At 35.9% G+C, this 22074-nt stretch overlaps 1 protein-coding gene across 11 annotated transcripts in view; it reads left to right on the top strand.

Moving 5' to 3' along the window:
• Nucleotides 1-22074, top strand: part of LOC134654957 (potassium/sodium hyperpolarization-activated cyclic nucleotide-gated channel 2) — a 292022-nt gene that overhangs the window by 197207 nt on the left and 72741 nt on the right. The window contains exon 1 of one of the 11 annotated variants that reach the window (XM_063510397.1): nt 2050-2342. The exons of the other annotated variants lie outside the window; for them this stretch is intronic. Within the exon in view, the coding sequence (XP_063366467.1) occupies nt 2249-2342 (94 nt within the window). The 5' untranslated portion in view covers nt 2050-2248. Of the gene's footprint in view, nt 1-2049; nt 2343-22074 lie in introns of those variants that run through there. 11 annotated transcript variants of the gene reach the window in all.

The raw sequence follows: 22074 nt of genomic DNA, 5'->3' as shown, positions 1-22074 counted from the left end.
ATAATTGATTAATTGATAAATTGATAATTGATTGATTGCTATAATTACGCCTGCATTGGAATAATAAGAATAAAAGAAAAGAGCAATTTGCGAATTTCTGTTTTCGCGGTAGCCCCTCAGGACCCATTTTATACACAAAAGTTTGAGCAATGATCGACTAGCTAAAACATCTCGTGTGAAAAGTGTTGCCTAATATTTTAACTACATGTTCACCAAATAAAGTCGTCTAAAACCATTACACGTTTCATTTTATACTAAATCCCATAATTCTTTTTATTATCTGTCACCATCACTATGCAACAGTTTACCAAAATAACACCGTGATATTTTACGCCGCCGTCTGACCCGATTCCATGCATTTTTGTTATTTTCTTCAACATTTTCTTCTTACAAATATAAGCGAGCCAGAAAATCCCTACGTGTCAAACAATCTAAACACAAAAATATATATGTTTTCTGTAAACATGACTAGTCTGAATCTGAAATTACGTTTCTTAAATCTCGCGTCCTATCCCAAGCGAACATGACAGCAATCTATTTTAATATATTGATCACTATCGTATAGCGGAATTAGCGGACAATGAAAACAAATAGATTCTGAAATCCTACAATCGATGATACAACATAAAAATTGGCGGTATTCCAGTACCTATATTAAATAGCACTTACTCTTACTGTCTTTTTAAAACACGTAGGTAAACATTTTTTTTTACAAGATTAAAGATGTAAAATGAGATATTCAGCGGACATGAAAAAGCAAAATAAGACCTAAATAATAATAACAAAATTACCATTCAAGAAAAAAATATTTTTATTCGCTGCCACACTGACTTAAATATTAATCTTCGTTTCATTCAACAATTTACATAAAACCTTGAAAATATTTATAACAATATTATGGCACTTAACTTTACTTATGTCAATTATTTTGGTTAAGCGTGTATAGGCACAATATTGTTTTTAGTGAAATTTTGTCATTGACAATTCAAATTAAATTGGCAAACCGAAACCTGCGAATGCGTTGCGGACACACAAATTGCCTTTTTGCAGACGCAGCCTAGGTACAATTCAATTTATTTCGAGCACAAGCGCTGGCCACGCGCGATATTTGACCGAATCTGATAATGAGTGGCACGCGGTTACGCTAATAGTAAAATGACAAACATCCTCTGATTTCGCATCGTGAATGCTTCCCGGTAACTAATACCTATCATTATGGATGATGATCGAATTTGTAACGGTTTGCGATTTTTATATACACTCGTAATTATAATTTGCTATATACCTAATATGTGGATACAGTCAGCTACAGGATACTTACGCGAACGAAGTGCTAAACGATATAGATGATTTAGAGCGTTTTCTTCTGAGGAACTATTTTTACTGATTACTTTACTTCTTATAAGCTTGCTTGCTTGAAATATAAGCATTCACTAAAATAACAGCTTTTAATCTGCCTGAATTCCTTTGTAAGATAGTGCAATTGCGAACTTTGGTTCTATTCTAAATTGCAATAGGTACCTAGTGTACCGAGATTAGTTAGGAGACAATCTGGTTGTATGCGCTCGCTCGTACAAGCTGGAAGATAAATGTGTGAGAGTACGCTTTGATATTTGGATTGACTTTTAATCAAGTTCGAATTGAAAATTTTGTCACTGGATCAACTTAGTTTATTAAAATAGCGACTAATTTATATGAATTCCTAGTACCTACCTAACAAACAATTCAATTTGAAAGTCGTTTAAATTTAATATATCATGCTTTTGCTTTCACGTCTTCTGGCTGATGTAAAAAACGTCACTTTTTACACTGCCACATCAGATCCATATCTAATCCAAATCTAATTCACATTATCTTATTAAAATTAGGGTAGGTACGTGCATGGGTACGCCTGTAACTCATAGTGAGCCAACGCCGTAACATTGCAACAGTAGTGCTGCTTCAGTCCTGATCCAAAGTTCACGTTAATACGGTATACCTACGGGATTAACACAAATGTGTTATGAATAAACTAATTAAGTAGTGGCATATCTACAACGCTAATTGAGTTTACGAATAAATCTGTGGCACGTGTTTGTCCACTAACGTTTTCTTAGTTATTGCATATTGCTGATTGACTATAAAATTAAGACAGGTAGCAATTACGCTCAGTATTAGTTTCCCTCTGCGACAATCATGTCGTGCCTGTCGATCGATAGTTGTTTGCCGACCGACTTCGACGCGAGATTCCAAAAACAATGACGCTATCATGGTGTACTTGAAAAGTTTAAAAGTGTCGCTCAGTAAACGATTAAATCGCGCGGGAAAGAAATGTGTAACAACCAGCGCGAAGTATTCTCCAAGTAAGTTAATTAGTTTAAGTACCCGTTTTGAGAAAACAATGTTACGATGGTACTTATGGTTCAGGTGCTCTGTTATTCTGTAATTTTCCACGTGGAATAAATTATGCTAAGTAATGTGTGCGTACAAATTATTGCCAAATTATTATCCAGGTAAGATTATAGATTATACGTACTCGTGATTAGTTAACACAACCTACATTAATTAGAATAGAATAGAATAGAAATTGACTGTAATTTGGAAAAAATTACAAAATCTGAGAATTGTATTTATATATTTTACACAATATACTTACAGGTAGGTAGTTATAACATGAACAAAACTAATAATTTGGTAGAAGATGTTTATTTTATGACGCTATTTGACTCAAATCGGCTGTCATCACATTTTGTGGTCAAGTTGACTTACATTTAAGTAAGTATAGCGTAGACTACCGGTCAAACTAGCAAATAAATTATTTACGTTTCGACCTTGTGTTTTGTTCTAAAAATCATTGATATTTTATTGAATTATATTCTATCTTTTGCACTTTTGTAACCATAACGCTACTGTAACATCTTTATCTCATAACTCAAGTCTTCCGGATGAATAAGTTAACCTAATGTAGGTAGGTATACTAGTGGCATAGTGTAGGTAAGTTTGGGTGTCTTACAAAACCGCTTCTCAGTCTCTACCTACCTCAACCGCAGCAAAAACAAATGACTGTCGTATTCGTATACCGAACCGACCCGGCCACATCTGTTTCCAAGCTGCAAAAACACGCATGTTTTCGCTTAATCTGTCTCCCTTATCGCTTTGTAAGAAAAAGTGGGATCAGTATCAGTTGCTAGGCTAGTGGCATTGGCGGTCCGTCCTTTATAGCTGTTATTAGACAATATATTATGAATTACTCATAAGTATCCCACAGTCGAGTCATATATCTATGCCATAATTCATCTTTTAACCTCCGAGTTCTAAGTGTTAAATATCAAAATGCTAAAGTTACTAATAATACTATTTTCTGTTCTTTTAGGTAGGTACTTATACCTACTTACCTACTTAAAAATACTAACAGAACCACGTTTTTTTTTAATAAAATATGGTTTTTACTCCTCGCTAACTTTACAACCACTTGAAACCCACTTGACTCTTATTTAGCCAATCATACTGACTTTTAATATGCCATGGTATTATCTCATTGGCCGAATGACCGAGTCACATGGTTTTGTTTATTTACATTGATAAAATATCTAATAGAACAAACTAAAGTATTATTCTGTTTTTTGCTCCTCGACAAATATAATGTGTTCTCAAATAAAGTCTGTATTATTATTTATTTATATAGTAAAATACGAGGGCTGTTTGATAAGTACCCGTTTTCCAAATGTATTAATATCACGGGCCGAAAATATGTATACAATCGTTTTAAGCCATTTTTCAGAGGTGGGAAAATTTTAAAAAAACAGCATTCTTTTGTTTTTTTCTCATTTGACAGCGATTCAGTGAAAGCGTGAACTTAAAATTGTGAAAATGGAGAAAGAGCAGTATCGGTCTGTAATTAGATTCTTGTTTTTGGAAGGAAAAACATGTGATGAAATAAAAGTAAGAATGCAAGCGGTTTACCATGAATGTGCTCCTTCTATGACAACCGTCAGATACTGGTTTAACGAGTTTAAGCGGGGGAGAACAACCGTCTTTGATGAGGATCGCCCAGGCCGCCCAATTGAGGTGACTACAGACGATATGGTTAAGAAAATTGAAAATATCGTTTTAGCCGACCGCCGAATTGAACTTTGAGAAATCGTTGATGCTGTAAATGTTCCAATCGAGCGGGTACAAAACATATTAGAAGATAAATTGGGTATGAAGACAGTATCGGCGAGGTGGGTGCCGCGTTTACTCACGGAGGAGCAAAAACGGAACCGACTGACTACTTCGGAGCAGAGTTTCTGCGTCGTTTCGTGACCGTAGACGAAACGTGGGTCACCACTACCCTCCGGAAATGAAAGGGCAGTCGAAGCAGTGGATTTTACCGGGTGAACCTGCGCGAAAGATAGCAAAAATCGTTCCATAGGCTGGAAAGGTCATGGCGACCGTTTTTTGGGATTCGCAGGGTATTATACATATTGAGTTCTTAGAAAAGGGGAAAACGATAACAGGGCAGTACTATGCCAATTTATTAGATGAATTTGACGCTGTGTTGAAGGACAAACGACCCCATTTAAAAAATAAAAAAGTACTGTTTCATCACGACAACGCACCAGCTCATTCGTCTAGAGTTGTGATGGCTAAATTAACACAATTACGCTACGCCCTATTGCCTCACCCCCCGTATTCTCCAGATTTGACCCCATGCGATTTATTTTTGTTTCCCAACCTGAAAAAATGGCTCGGTGGTAAGCGATTTGGATCAAATGACGAAGTCATTGCCGCCACAGAGGCCTATTTTAATGACTTTCCGAAATCATACTTTTTGGATGGTTTATTGAAGCTTGAATATAGGTGGAACAAGTGTATAGAGTTAAAAGGAGACTATGAAGAAAAATAAATGCATATAAACAAAAACAACTGATAATTTTTTTCATAAACGCGGGTACTTATCAAACAGCCCTCGTATAGTGATATTCTTAAATATAGTCATAGCCCGGGAAAACTCAACAATGAGTTTTACTGTGGGGTCATCAGTTTCTAGTTATTTAACTTTAGCCAAACATATTTCACGAGTTAGAATCTAAAAGTTTTGTATACCTAGGTGATTTGTAAAATTTCGTTAAAACTTGTATTCTGAAATAACGATAAAGTATGCGTCCAACTTGGCACATTACAATAACAAAATGTATTTCATCAGAGCACGAATCACAATTTTCTAGCTTTTCGTTGATAATGAAACCTTTTTTTAATAACTTTTGATATAACTCCTGGGAAACTTACTAGATATAAAGTTTTCGCTTGGAGCTTTTATATTTCTTGCGTGTAAATAAGTCTGCTCGAAATAATTTAATACTTTTGTATTATGATTATAAATGAGTAAAATAATATTACTATAGATTATGTATTAAAGTTCATTCAAGAACCATCACTGTATTGAATTCTTTATGTTTATCTGTCCTTTTCTAATATGGAAAGGCAGCAATAACATCATTTAGATATCAAAATATACATTTGAATTGACTTCCAGCGCGTGTTTCAGCCCAAATAGTGTCGGTAATATAGGTTGATTCACGAAAACTGGCGGGGATTTTACGTGAGAATTTTGACAGCATACGTGTATAAAACCTGCATAAAAGTTTTAAATTTACGTAATTGTATGGAGTAGCGTCCACACCGTATCACAGTACCTATTAAAAATATTATTAACTTGGATTAATATCCAAGTTAATAATATTTTCACAGTACCTATTAAAAATATTATTAACTTGGATTAATATCCAAGTTAATAATATTTTTAATAGGTACTGTGATACGGTGTGGACGCCACTCCATACAATTACGTAAATTTAAAACTTTTATGCAGGTTTTATACACGTATGCTGTCAAAATTCTCACGTAAAATCCCCGCCAGTTTTCGTGAATCAACCTATATTACCGACACTATTTGGGCTGAAACACGCGCTGGAAGTCAATTCAAATGTATATTTTGATATCTAAATGATGTTATTGCTGCCTTTCCATATTAGAAAAGGACAGATAAACATATAAACATACGAGCGAAAGATCAAAGAAATCAACGTTAATACTTGTTTAAACTGCTAGCGAATGTATTCAGTTGAAGCTAATCACATGATAATAATCAACTCTAGTAATTACAATTTTATTTACCAACTACCAAGAAATAATAAAGAAAGTTATTTTAAAAGTACTTAAATAAAAACACTTACCTATATACTTTTCAACGTCTATTTAATATCTATTGGGGATTTGGGGATGAGGCAAAACCTTTTTTTTTACATTATTTATATTACGTCTTTTGGGAACGCTCTCACGTCTGCACGGTAGCACGACAGAATCGCTTGATGTAAAACATTGGTTGAGCTATTATATCATAACATAAGAAGTAAATAGGTATCAAAGGTTCCGTAAGGTCAGATTATCCGGACATAAGCCTAAGCTATCGTGACCTATCATTTTTCTTTAAGGAGACTTGGATCCTTTGCCGAAGTGCGCTCAAATGATTTTGAATAGGCAATCCAAATAATCCAATGGAAATCGGGTTGTATGACTATTTATTATGTAGTTATATTTGAAGTCCATAGGGTTAGCAAATATATGCCTCACCCTTGACAAATATTCACTTGGAATTGTGAATATTCCCATAATAACCTTGACTTGATCAACTGTAGCAATTATAGATTCAAATAATTGAAAATGATATACAAAGTTTTCAAGGATCTCATATCTCATTTAACTGTGATAACAAAAAGGTGTTGTTTAATCTTTTTTTTTATTAGCCTATTAGTTTGTCCCACTGCTGGGCAAAGGCCTCCCCTCTTTCTCGCCACTTGTTTAATCATAAATTAAGTATTACTTTATAATTTATAATAAATGTTTTCACGGTTGCGGCCTCGTGCCCCTTTCAAAGAACACGTCTGTTCACGCGCCTGTCCGTTCGCAGCTTTACTAGTTATATATAGATTTGTAAACGAATAAAAGTACTTGAGATTCTGACCTAAACTAAATACGCTTGTAGTTAGTTTAGCTAGTTACATAATCAAATAATATCTAAATAGACAATCATTACGGATACCTATCTGATTTCAGAAATGAAAAGAGTTGTGATAGCTTTGTGGTGAAATAAGTAAAGACATTTGGTGAAAATTTTATAAATGTAATTTCTTTCTTCACATCTTAAACGTAAGTCGGACTTTAAAGCTCGAGTTAAGTGAAAATTCCGAGTTATAATGCTATTTCCAGCAAGTTATTTGTGAGGTACTTCTAGTCTCGCGCCCAAACTGACATTGCCAGCCAGTGGCGTAGCGTGAACTAATCTAGCCGTGGGCGAAATCGCATCTGCGAGGCCCTTTTCTTTCCCTGTGCCCGAAGGGGCCTCGCGCGAGGCCCCTCTTGGAGCGCGAGGCCGTGGGCGACGGCCCACTTCGCCCACGCCTGGCTACGCCACTGTTGCCAGCAAGAGCAAGGGCCGGCACAATGAGCTTTACTCGTACGTATTAAGCGTAAAGCGCGAACAATACGTCGGACGGCGAGTGGCGTCAACAGCGCGGCACGGAACGAAACCTATCACTCAGAATTCTCCACGACTGTCAGAAGATTTGCAACATAATGACACCGCCTTCACACCCAAAACTGAGATCACAGACGATTTTTGAAACTTGTATGCGCTATTCAAATATAACTACCTACTATTGTTTTGACTTAAGGTTCATCATGTATTTTCTTTTAGTCAATATTGAGCGGAGATACAGAGGTTCTATTTCTATTCAGTATTAAAAACCAAAGCCACTCTATTAAAAAAGTATCCGTCAAAATATGTATATATTTGATCCCAAATTTGAGAGGTTTCCTAGTAGTAGATCCTGTTTTTTTTTTTGTTAGATAATTATCGTACAAACTAGCAACACCACTACCTAGAGCGAAGTACCTCTTTTAACTTTTCTTACTTGGTAATAATTTACATCAATTTAGTATCGTATTACCAAGCCGTCATAAATGCTAACGACGACACAAAAGCTTGATAACTGTATTGAAATCCTGTTTTATAATGACTGTGCACTAGTTTGACTTGGCAGTCTTGGTACCATAAAAAGCAATAAAATTATCTGTCAGCAACACATGCGATTATCTATCTTCGAATTAACCAATTTGAAGTTAGGAATATGTTAGTATGTTAAATATTTCAAAGCTATATTTTAAAAGTACCTAGCGCCGCCATTAATAGCAATTATATTTAAACTGAAATTACCTACAATACCGACATCAAAAAATCTTGAATCAAGAAATTTATAGTTTTACACGTCGTAAAAGGTATGACAACATTGTTTCTGAATCCTGTATTTATGATTCGTAGTTTTGTTAAATTTATTGTAAATTTCGGCTACGCTGTAGTAATTACAGAAGCTAAAACAACATCGGAACCCTAAGCGGCGTTCCGGGTATTTGTTTAAGTTAAATAAAGGTTACGTGTTTGACAAATAAGGGTGTAAGGGTAGCCCATACTTCAGTAAAGGTCGGACATCACTAACACCTGAAATAACTACAAAAGAAGTTGAGATGACTTGCAAGTATCAAATCGCAAAGCTGGGATGATATACAATACAAGATTCATGAAATTTAAAAAAAAAGTTTAATAAAGACTTTCAATGATAACATGATCGGTTGAGTCAGTTTTGAATTTTCGCAAATAGTATTTTATACAATCGTGATATAATGGAGAGCTTTTCAGTCGAGTACCGTGTTTAGGCAACGAAGCTTGCTGAGTTGCCTAAGGAAGGTACGAGATTGAAAAGCTTGATTATATCATTATTGTATACAATACTTTTTCTACGAGTCAACAAAAATTCATTATATGTAGTTAACTAAACTGTATCGAAATGAATATTATAGTTGCCTAGACAGTATCGTAATGAATATTATAGTTGCCTAAACAGTATCGAAATGAATATTATAGTTGAGTTGGGGGGTCCCATAGTGAAAAAAGTATGCGATTTCACTTTGGTATACGAAGTCTTAATTCAAGCATTGCAGTCGACGAGTAGAAAAAAGTATTTCCTTCTTAGTAAGAAGACGTACAATACAAAGTGCTCCCTGTGGCTTGTTATAAGCAGTGATCGTTAATTTTCCAGCAATTTTGGTGCAGCATAGTAAAAATAAAGGATTTTCTTCAATTTTTTTCTAGGGAGAGGATTGGTTAAGGTTAATATTACTGTTATTAACCCTAATTGTCTATTCCACCTAGAGTACAGATGCTTTTAACCAACAATGCTGCACCAAAATTGCTGGAAAATTAACGATCACTGGTTATAAGTAACATGATATTAGAAGGAATGATATGTTTTAAAGTGTTCCCCCTTATGCATGCCACGGCCTGTATAATATATACTTAGTAATAGTAATTTATTTGAATAGAATAGAATAGAATAGAATAAAATTTATTCAGGACGCTTATACAACAACATTTTACAAAAACATGTCACAAAAACGGTTTAAAACGTCACTGAAAAGGTTTCCACTCAGCTTGATGTCAAGGTATCTTATGAATACCTTGACGCTGGTCTTCCGTGGAAACCCTTCCAAAAAAAAAACGAAAGTTCGTATATCTAACTAAACCTATGAGATATAATAATATATTTATATTATGTGAGATCAGACGCTAAAAATATGTATTAATATAAAATCTAATTGTAATTAGTCACATTTGTACAGCAGCATTACATTTATTAAGCTTTGGACAAACTATCACACTCGTTGAGAACAACAAAAACAATTTTTTAAAAACTTTAAACAGTACAACAATATAATATACCTACATAAAAGATGTAGTATCGGCACTTAATTTTATAACATTTTTTGCAAATTCAGGATGTGCTTTTTGTACTTAATTTTAAATGTATGGACAGATGATGAATTGCGTATAGGTGGCGGTATATTGTTCCAGCACTTCGTGGCAGAGTACTTGAAACTGCCACGAAATGCAGATGTATTGTGCCGAGGACAAGCAAAACGACTAGCACCCCTGACATGACGTTGAGAAAATTGTAACTTAGCTATTAAATACTGGGGTGTTAAAGTCTTCACAATGCCAAAAAGCAAACAAGCGAAATGCAGCGCTCGTCGTGACTCCATGTTCATTAACTCACTACTATTTAGGAAAGGTGTCACATGAGTTCTAGGTGGTATGTGGAAGCAGAATCGGGCACACGCATTCTGCACGCGCTGCATTAGCTTCTTGGTTTGGGCCAACAAACAACCACCTATGACGGTATCCGCATAATTAAGTCTAGAGAGGATTAGAGATTCACATAAATAAATTCGAACATCCGTACTTAAATATTTACGAATACGGTACAATATTGTGAGTCGGTAAAAACAGCTTCTGGACGTTTAAGTAAGTCATGCAAATTATTTCCTTAATAGCTAAATTATTTCTAAACTTATAATTACTATTTACATGTTTACTTGTTTTACTTATGTCCAAAATGCGAAAGTAAAGTTCCGCGAGCAATGTACAAGGTACAAGGTAGCTATGATGAATTGCTCGTGACTTATGTCGTTATCATGATGTAGTACGGGACGTTTACCTGACTCTCCCGCTAAAGCGACTTTTATGGTTCATTCTACCGAACAATTAGAATACAGTTACTAGTCGCCAGCGAAATGGTAAGACACAGAAAAAAATACTGTCACAATGATACTCTAATACGTGGATAGATGTCACATTAGTCATAGTCATAGTCATTTATTTATAATATTTTAAATATTACATGTCAATTTATTTAGGTATTAGGTTCCGTTGTTATATAATATTCAAATTAATTAATTAATCAGCTTAATTAAGATATCAGCACGGCTAGCACATGATGGGCGCGACAGTCGACAGGCGAGAAAATGCCGCGACATAGAGCTCTCTCGCGAATCGGTAGCATAAGAGCCGCGCGACAACCCGCTGTCTCGCGGACAAATGTCAAAGCGACATAATTTTGTCGTTTGACAGTTCCACGCGGGATACTCTCGAAAATCGTAGCACGAGTGTACTATGGGAGACAAAATGTCCCGCGTTTGAACGTCAAAATGAGAGAAATTGTCTTCGAGGCTAGAGGGTCGCGACTAGGGTTTGCTCCCGGTACTGAGTTTGGCGACAAGCGCATTTGGTCGAAGTTTTGTTGACTTTTGTTCTAAAAGAAAGATAATTTTCCATATTTTATATTTATTTCATACTACAACACTTTTTTGTTTAAGTATAATTTGAATCTTGAGTTTCATGATCATGCCATTAATATCAAAATTATTATATTTTTTCACAATGACTTGTTTGTTCTCTTAAGTTAAACGAAAATCCGACAGAAAAAAATCTAAGCCTGTACGATCACGACCACATCAACAAAGCAAACCTTTGGTGGCGAATTGACTGGGGGATAATTAATAGAAACATAAATAATTGATACAAAAATATTACATTGCTAATCCGGGAAACAATTACGTGCTATCAATCAGTGCTAACCCGTTATATTTACACGCGTATTTTTACATGCAATTATTGTTGACAACCTATATTATGTCGCTCCTTAGGTGTTTCCATTCATTGTGGGATATAAACAACACAATCCCGACCTGAATATTGCGATCAACCTCACTTATAATAAGTAAATGCAAAAGTAAATCTGTACCTATGTACAGTCAGCAGCAATAGTTGCTAAGCGGGCGAGGTGTTCAAAATGATCTTGACGCGACTTTATTGTTAATAGAATAAGAGCGCGTCAAGGTAATTTTGAACACCACGCCCGCTTAGCAACTATTGCTGTTGACTATATGTTACCTCTTGACGCTTAATCCGCCGAACCGATTTAGACGAAATTTTGTGAAACAACATTCCACAAAGAATGCAAATAATGAATCTGGCAGCTCAACTCAAACTCCACCTCACAGAAGACCACAGCCGTAATACTTACTTTGTAGTGTACGAGTTGGTACTAGCCTAATCCTTAAGTTACGATTCCCACCGACCGGCTGGAGTTGGGCCGCGCCGGAATGCTTTTTCAGTGTACCTATTTACATAATGTGTGGCAGAAGCGATAGAATCCGTCCGGAGCCATCCGATCCGCAAGCAGCCGACCGGCTTTGGGCATACAAATGTGAAATGCGCTCCGACTCCGACGAATCGTACTTAAATCTGAGTACCTATCTCAAAAAGGTCAAAGTAAATAAAATCATTTAAAGTTTTTGGTAGTATTTATTTAAAAGTCACATTATTTGAGAAGTGTTATCAACACTCGACTGTCCTTGCACGGAGTAGGTTCCCAACTTGAGCCCTTCTATGTCCTCCGTGATGGCAGGAGGGCTGCGGTTAGCAGCAGCATGCTTAGGTGTAGAGAATACCTCCGTGTTTGATGATAGGCTTGTGCATGATTGTCATTCAATGTATCTTCGAAGCCAGCAATGCAGCGGCTAGCCAGCCATAAGGGAGATATGTCGGGGATTAGCATAAGATATTTAGTCTGTAAATAAGATTTAAAAGGAATGTAATTTTTTTGCAAAAGACAACGGAAAAGAGCTTTATGAAGATTGAATTGTGTACGTAAGTACTTACAACTTGACTTCTTCGTAAAGATGGTATTTTGTTAGCCAAAACTTTTAACAAAACGCCAATTATTCGTAAGGAGTTGTATTTTAATGATTAGGTAGGTAATCTTTAGATAATTATAATAATATATTCCAACTTGTAACGACAAAGCGAATCAAATTTTGATTGACAGTATTGACACTGACATTTTCGACTTAAAAATAATATTTGCTATTTTTTATTCTTCATACTGCGAGAAAGAGACAAAGTTATCGTGACTAGGGACGCTCCGTTTCTAAGGCTGACTATTCATTACTTATCCGATTATTATTTTACCGATTCAGTGTTGCCACGAATGAAAAGTTTGTTCCATGTATAAATGGCCACATTGGCTAAGTCGCGCGCGGGATGGCTCTCTCTCGTGGAACTCTTTTCTCGATGTGCGAACTCATGCTGCCAAAATCGAGGAATTGACAGATAGAGATAGAAATTTGTGACGGGCGACTGCCGTCTCTCGCGGCGCGAGCTATCCCGCGGGTAATCATGTGCTAGCCGTGCTGCACGGCTAGCACATGATGGGCGCGACAGTCGACAGGCGAGAAAATGCCGCGACATAGAGCTCTCTCGCGAATCGGTAGCATAAGAGCTGCGCGACAACCCGCTGTCTCGCGGACAAATGTCAAAGCGACTTAATTTTGTCGTTTGACAGTTCCACGCGGGATACTCTCGAAAATCGTAGCACGAGTGTACTATGGGAGACAAAATGTCCCGCGTTTGAACGTCAAAATGAGAGAAATTGTCTTCGAGGCTAGAGGGTCGCGACAAGTGCATTTGGTCGAAGTTTTGTTGACTTTTGTTCTAAATGAAAGATAGTTTTTTCCATATTTTATATTTATTTCATACCTACTACAACACTTTTTTGTTTAAGTATAATTTGAATCTTGAGTTTCATGATCATGCCATTAATATCAAAATGATTATATTTTTTCACAATGACTTGTTTGTTCTCTTAAGTTAAACGAAAATCCGACAGAAAAAAATCTAAGCCTAAGATTGTACGATCACGACCTCATCAACAAAGCAAACCTTTGGTGGCGAATTGACTGGGGGATAATTAATAGAAACATAAATAAATGATACAAAAATATTACATTGCTAATCCGCGAAACAATTACGTGCTATCAATCAGTGCTAACCCGTTATATTTACTTACACGCGTATTTTTACATGCAATTATTGTTGACAACCTATATTATGTCGCTCCTTAGGTGTTTCTATTCATTGTGGGATATAAATAAACAACACAATCCCGACCTGAATATTGCGATCAACCTTACTTATAATAATTAAATGCAAAAGTAAATCTGTACCTATGTACAGTCAGCAGCAATAGTTGCTAAGCGGGCGAGGTGTTCAAAATGATCTTGACGCGACTTTATTGTTAAGAGAATAAGATCGCGTCAAGGTAATTTTGAACACCTCGCCCGCTTAGCAACTATTGCTGCTGACTATATGTTACCTCTTGACGCTTATTCCGCCGAACCGATTTAGACGAAATTTTGTGAAACATCATTCCACAAAGAATGCAAATAATGAATCTGGCAGCTCAACTCAACCTCCACCTCACAGAAGACCACAGCCGTAATATTTACTTTGTAGTGTACGAGTTGGTACTAGCCTAATCCTTAAGTTACTATTCCCACCGACCGGCTGGAGTTGGGCCGCGCCGGAGTGGTTTTTCAGTGTACCTATTTACATAATGTGTGGCAGAAGCGATAGAATCCGTCCGGAGCCATCCGATCCGCAAGCAGCCGACCGGCTTTGGGCATACAAATGTGAAATGCGCTCCGACTCCGACGAATCGTACTTAAATCTGAGTACCTATCTCAAAAAAGTCAAAGTAAATAAAATCATTTAAAGTTTTTGGTAATATTTATTTAAAAGTCACATTATTTGAGAAGTGTTATCAACACTCGACTGTCCTTGCACGGAGTAGGTTCCCAACTTGAGCCCTTCTATGTCCTCCGTAATGGCAGGAGGGCTGCGGTTAGCAGCAGCATGCTCATTCAATCCCTCATTTCATTCAATCTATCTTCGAAGCCAGCAATGCAGCGGCTAGCCAGCCATAAGGGAGATATGTCGGGGATTAGCATAAGATATTTAGTCTGTAAATAAGATTTAAAAGGAATGTAATTTTTTTGCAAAAGACAACGGAAAAGAGCTTTATGAAGATTGAATTGTGTACGTACTTACAACTTGACTTCTTCGTAAAGATGGTATTTTGTTAGCCAAAACTTTTAACAAAACGCCAATTATTCGTAAGGAGTTGTATTTTAATGATTAGGTAGGTAATCTTTAGATAATTATAATAATATATTTCAACTTGTAACGACAAAGCGAATCAAATTTTGATTGACAGTATTGACACTGACATTTTCGAATTAAAAATAATATTTGCTATTTCTTATTCTTCATACTGCGAGAAAGAGACCAAGTTATCGTGACTAGGGACGCTCCGTTTCTAAGGCTGACTATTCATTACTTATCCGATTATTATTTTACCGATTCAGTGTTGCCACGAATGAAAAGTTTGTTCCATGTATAAATGGCCACATTGGCTAAGTCGCGCGCGGGATGGCTCTCTCTCGTGGAACTCTTTTCTCGATGTGCGAACTCATGCTGCCAAAATCGAGGAATTGACAGATAGAGATAGAAATTTGTGACGGGCGACTGCCGTCTCTCGCGGCGCGAGCTATCCCGCGGGTAATCATGTGCTAGCCGTGGATAGGTACAATTACAATGTCAGTTATTCAATGAAATTAGATACATTACATTATTATTCATAAATTACATTTACAAATTATTAGGTAGGTCAAAAAAATCTTTAACATCGTAAAAAGAGTAGTCGAATAGCCATTGTCTTAATTTTTTTTAAATATTTGTGTACTACCCGCATTCTTTATCTCCGCTGGGAGCTTGTTGTATACTTTTGGTCCTACATGTGACATGATTTTAGATGACTTGGTCAATCTAATAGGTTCAGTGCGGAGTTGATTTTTCGATCCCTGTCTTGTGCGAGTGGTCTTTTTGCACGGGAATGTGTCTAGATTTTCATTAACGTGTTTTGCTACATCATAAATGAACTGAGAAGGCAGTGTAAGAATATTGTTCATCTTGAATAAATCATGTGCGGGGGTACGAAGTGGAACAAACGAGATAATCCGTACAGCTCGCTTTTGTAGGATAAAGGCACGTTGCCATTCAGCTGCCATTGCCCATAATTGTAAACCATAACACATGACCGAGTGAAAAAGTGCATAGTAACTTGACCGGAGCTCTTTCGGAGGTAGTACGCGAGCCAACCTACTCAAAGCCAAACATGCGCCTGATAGTTTACCACATAAGTTATCAATGTGTGCATCCCATTTTAGACTGGGGTCCAGTGTGATGCCGAGAAATTTGGAGTTTGGTACTTGCGGTAGTGCAGTGTCATTAATAACAATGTTAAGCGGAGCAGGAGGTCGTCCACCGAGGTTAATGTGGAGAATTTGGGTTTTAGCTAGATTTAATAATAAACCATTGATGCGAAACCAGCTGAGCAGTTTATTGATGTCGGACCTTAGGGATTCCTCCAGCTGCTGCACTGTGTTAGCTGTGATGATGTTGCATGCATCATCTGCAAAAATGTACATGTCGCCGTCGACGGCTTTGGGAAGGTCATTAACCTGAATAAGGAAACACAGATTCGCGAGGGAGGATCCTTGGGGCACGCCGATGTCGACGCCACCAAAATTGGACTTAACCTGGCCATTGCTCAGAACTACGGCTTGTTTGCGATTAGATAAGAAGTCTAACATTAATTTGAGAGCTGGACCCCGTATACCAGAGTGCTCGATTTCTTGTGCCAGCACCTCGTGGTTGCAGAGATCGAAGGCACGTGTCATATCACAAAATAATATGGCAACTTGACTGGCACCCTCTTTGGCCGCCATGATTTTATGGACAATTATTTTATGGACATTTTATGGTATTATTAGCCTTTTGATAAAGAACAACATCACGATAGGTATAATTTACAAAATATTATTTTTTCAGGAGTTTATTAAAACTATAGCTACTCGTAAAACGCTGTCTGGTAAAGACTTATCCTACAAGATTAAAGTTAATGTTCCGCGCATATTTATTTAAACCTACTTTTATCGCCAAAACATGCTGGCAAAGATAAAACAAATCATTTTTTATAAGTTATAAAACGATATAACGTAAACGTATTGAGACATGATGTATGTAATACTCAAATACGAAGTAGATATCTAACCTAACATAAGAAATAGAGATATCAAAATGTTATTGTTGTTATTTGTACCCTAACTCGGCAATAAATCTTTTAGTTATCTAAACAGATAAACATATCTGTAATAATAAAGACATTATTGTAGGTAAAGTTGTTCTAGACTTGTGTTGTTATGCTCTTGATTTAGGTGTGAACACCGCAATAGTGCCGCATTAGGTCAGGATTCAAAGGCGATAAGTTTGGAAACAAGAAACTATTGATCTTGTGGCACCAACTTCGACGGGTACCCGTGCAACCGCCTTATATTCCCTTTGCTTAATCAGCACAGGCGAATCGTCGCTCAGGTGAACCCGGGCAAAAGTGACTGGTAATAGTTAACAATTATGCAGAATTGGAGAGTAAACTAATACTGGTTAGCTAGAGTAGGTATCTGAATCGCCTGCCATGCAAGCGATTGAAATAGCACAACTTCTGCGGCCAGATAGCGAATGTCGCGAATTCCAAATGTTCGATCGCTGACTAAGTCGACTATGTACGGTCAGGAAAGAAAAGTTAGAGGAAAATTACTCACGTTACGAAATGAATAGTCTGCAGGCCCGTCTGGTTTTCCGGTTAACTTTGTATGCACTGATATTTCGAGGACTTTGTGACCATCTAGTGGAATTATTTAATTCGATTGTAATTAGGAACATACTTAGTTATAAGAAGAGAAATAAAAATATAACGAGTAGGAGAATCACAAACAACTGACAGTATAAACAGACAGAGAATGCAATAAACACGATGCACAGATAAAAGTCGACACATAGACATGATTAAAATAAGTAAATTTCTTGACGGGGAGAAACATATATTACTGTCAATTAAAAATAATATTTAAAAAATGTCTAGATAGGGCACATTGCTGTCTATTAAAAGAAAAAAAGAAATGAATAAATTATTAGAAAAGGCCACATTATGCCTATATCAGAGGCACAGGGCGGACACGCCATACATCAAAAATCATTTGCGTTTATATGTGTGCACGGCACGTCTGTACACGCGTCATTGTGTATGTGTGGGTAAGTCGCTTTACTGAGAGGACGCCAGAAGTCTGCCAGATTCATGTCGCGGCCAGTCGCGGGGCGAGGTAATTGGAGTCGGGGCGGGGCGATGCGTGGACTGCGTGGCCGTTCTGTATGATAATACTATTACTTATTATGTGTCAGAGGCCCGACAGTTTGAGAAGAAGCTAATCTAACTCAAGTGAAACGGTCAAAATAAGAGGTCTACTAACCAAACAAATAAGCTTAACTTTTCCAGACCAGGCGTAGCCTAAGGGAAGCCGACTTGCCCTCTACTTGTCCTACATTACTTTATTTGGTTAAATCAAAAGAAACCTTATGATAAGTAATATACAGTTTTTTATCAAAGAAACGTAAAGGATAGTTCCATACAAGTAATGTCTACCTTCCCAGGTATTTTGCAAGGGTTCCGGTAAATCTTAATATTTCAAGTCAAACAGAGCGTATTGGCTAATAAAATATCAACCAACTTACGCATTTACAAAAAAATAACCAAAAGAAATATTAAAAAAGGACATGTTTTCAGATTCAAATTGACATTGATTGGACATGCACAAAGTTAATTTTTGGAGCCTGACCCGTCATCCCACCTCTGCATGGTTATTGTTGGTTAACTCGATGTAAACGACGCGCCGGTCACGAGCTTACCAGAGAATTGCTTAAATATTTTAATTCATGAAACTTTTTAGTCGCTGGTTTCCGCGTTGAATACATTTATGCTTTCATAGTGGAGGCCGCTTATTTATCTTATTCCATTAACTTAGCTTATACCTAGATCCCTTATGACTTCAATAAATTAAGATTAGGTATGTACTTAATGGGTCAATTAATCAAATATAGTCAAAAATATTTTTCTAATATTGTAGAGCAGCGCGCCGAATGTCGTTAGTATAATTTTATTAGGTAAGTAATTAATAAAGCAATGGGATAAAATAAACTAAATTTTCGTTAGGATTTTACCTACTAGGATATTACTAACTACTCTAACTAGGCAATGTGGACAATACCGCTTGTCAATCACAAAAATCATAAAACTGTTAATATTTAATTACTTAATTATCTACCTATAGCTGGTCAACCAAATCTTGTCAGTAAAAAAAGGCACGAAATTCAAATTTTCTATGGAACGATATCCCTTCGCGCCTACATTTTTCAAATTTGCCGCCGATTCTACGATCTGGTTGACCAAGTATAATATATCATATCAAAAAGGAAAATGCACAAATTATAGAATAATGTGCAATAACACTGATTTAAACTTTCACGATTTTTACACATTATTAAATTATACAACGGATTATCGTCAGGTGAAGAAGTCTGCCGTGGCTGAGCATTTACTGGAGTCAGGACCAAACCACTGGATTGAGCTGCATAACCCTAAAATCCTGTCCACGGATCGTCATTTCTACAGCAGGAAAGTACGGGAAGCCATTGAAATCAAAAAACATAGTAATTTCAATCGGGACGAGGGTTTCAAGATCTCATCCACATGGAATCCAGTCATTAGTAAATGTAAGCGTAAACGAATATCGACAGTCGATAAATCGAATATCGTTAGTGTTGTGTGTCGACAGAGTGACATCCCTAGTGCGCAAAACGTTCAAGCGGATAAACAAGACCAAGTGCGGGTAGTTCGAAAAACTCGCGCGGTTAGACGATGCTGATGTCAACTTAAGCCAGTCTTCTCCGAGACCACGGGGACAACGCCGTCCTCGAAACGTCGGAGGTAAATCTTAAAACTTAGATACGCGATTAAGTCCCGTTGTATAATTTAATAATGTGCAATAATCCTATACGAATGGGAAAACTTTTCTTTTTTAATAGGTAAATGTAATTAACAAAGTTCAGTTCCCTATTGTTTTTTCTTTTTAATAATGATTAAACAATGCTATTGGAAAAATAATCCAATAGAATTATTGCAAGTATATATTTTCATAATTTATGAATAATAATCCACAATGCATCGTTAAAAGATAATTTACACTTCATAAATACTCTTCTAGTTTATGTTACTACAAAATAAGAATGTAAAGTAAACGTAAGAATAAACGTAGTTTTCAACAATAAAATAACAAACAAATGTATCTTCAGTTGTTCCTTGATAATAAATATAATAATTCATAACATTAGAAACAAACACCGCGTGGACATCATCACCTCTTTCGCTATAATATTAAATAATGAAATTACGCTGATGTAACCGCCGATAAATTTTTGGTCCCAAAAATATACAATGAAATAGAATGGTTAAGAGAGGAAAAGAAATATAGCTTAATGGAAGCAAAGAACAAATTAAAAAAAAAACACTTTTACATAAGTTACCTTGACTCCAGTCACTGTGTATTACTTAAGTTAAGGTTTTTATAATATGAATATAAAAGTAAAATATAAAAACACTTACAAAACAATAAAAAAATACATATAAACACATTATAAAAAACCTAACCTATTATTGTTATTAATATCAGATTTGTTGTTTTTGGACACAGTATCTATATCTTTTTGTAAAAGGAAAGTGTATCTATTTTCTGAGAATAACTTTAATGTTAATTTTAGGGTAAGCAATAAGCATAGCATGATAGCAACTAAAAAGTAGATGCATAAAACTGTAAAAATGAGCGCTGTCTCGCCAACAAACTGCATGTTAAGCAGTTTGGCGAGGAACTATAAAAATTGTTATGTATGTACCTTTGAAAAATAAATGAAAAAAAAAAACTAGTCCACCGGTATAAGTTCGAAAATTTTATCGGCATATTAGGTGATTTGCTACTTAGTAAGTTGGCGTATGTAGCCGATATTTCCATAACTTATTAAACGTAACTAATGGGCGACGGCCGTGGAGGCTGCGCGGCATACCGATTAGCTGCCCAATTCAGGAACTAAATTGCTATCATAATAATTCATAGAAACTGAAGTCAAAATCAGCTACAGTTATTTATAATTTTAGTTATTGTTATTGTAGTCTGTTGTAGTTTTTAATTTTAGTATATATTTTTTTAGATATATTACTCACTTTTATGTTATTAATATTTTGTTGAAATAAATATTCAACACCTGTTACAGTAATGTTTGACCTCCACAATAGGCAATGTCTGTCTCGTGGAGGAGATGCTTACATTCTTATATATTATACAATACACATACAGTATACTGCCAATACACATATAAACTGCCGTAGTTTATATAAATTCATTTAACTTTTATGCGAAAATTGCGTTACAATATTTTTTTTATGTCGTCGGCTTAAATCGCACCTCGTACCTTTCAGGGGAGATAAAAGTTAGAGGTTTGCAACTTTAATGTTGTGATGTCTATTAATGAAAATCACAAATTAACGTAAGTGTATGTGAGTAAGTCCCGTAATTTATTTATTTGTTTAAATTGGCTGCTATTGGGAAAATATGTATGTACATACAATATCATAAACGTTACAATATTTGCCTGGTTTAACATAAAATCAAGGTTAACTAATAAAGTTCTTTTTACGACCATGAATTTGCCATCGTTATCGGTTAATAATTGCAATTAGCGGTACCTATTAAAACAACATGTGAATCAGAATTATTGGAACCAAAAATGTGAAGAAACTTTATCGGTTATTGTAACTGCCAAATTATTTCCGGTTGCCGGTTAATCTTTTGTTTAATTTGCTTGCTTTTATTTATAAGTTTTTATTTTAGTAGTTATTATGATTTGCTTACTGTCGTCAAGCAAACGTGGTTTAATTGGATACGAGGATAAATGTACGTAGGTAACTACTTAGGTACTTATAGAATAATTATAAAGAAATTCACTTTATTTGGCTACCATAATAAATGATTTTCCAATACCTGGATTTAATTAGAAACCCAATTATGTGTATTAGAGATCCCTGAAAGGGATAACTTCGCCTTTGTACTAATGATTTGTGTTCTTTCATGTTTTATGTTTCTTTTTGAACGATAAAGTATTTTACTACTACTACTTTACCTTATATGATGAAATTGATGAACATATGATGAATAATTCTTAAATTATTTATTTATATTGGGCCGCTCTCGCAATACCTAACGCGTAGGTATGTGTTAAATTGGCAAAGCGAAGGTTGACTTAAATATTTCGTCAATTAAATAGCGACAATTTATAAAATAACGTGAAACGATAAAACCAATAATTAATAGTAGATA

Source organism: Cydia amplana, chromosome 16, assembly GCF_948474715.1.
Source record: "Cydia amplana chromosome 16, ilCydAmpl1.1, whole genome shotgun sequence".
NCBI classification, from domain to species: Eukaryota; Metazoa; Arthropoda; class Insecta; order Lepidoptera; family Tortricidae; genus Cydia; species Cydia amplana.
The sequence above is the reverse complement of the archived record's forward strand: the minus strand, read 5'-3'. Positions and strand labels throughout refer to the sequence as shown.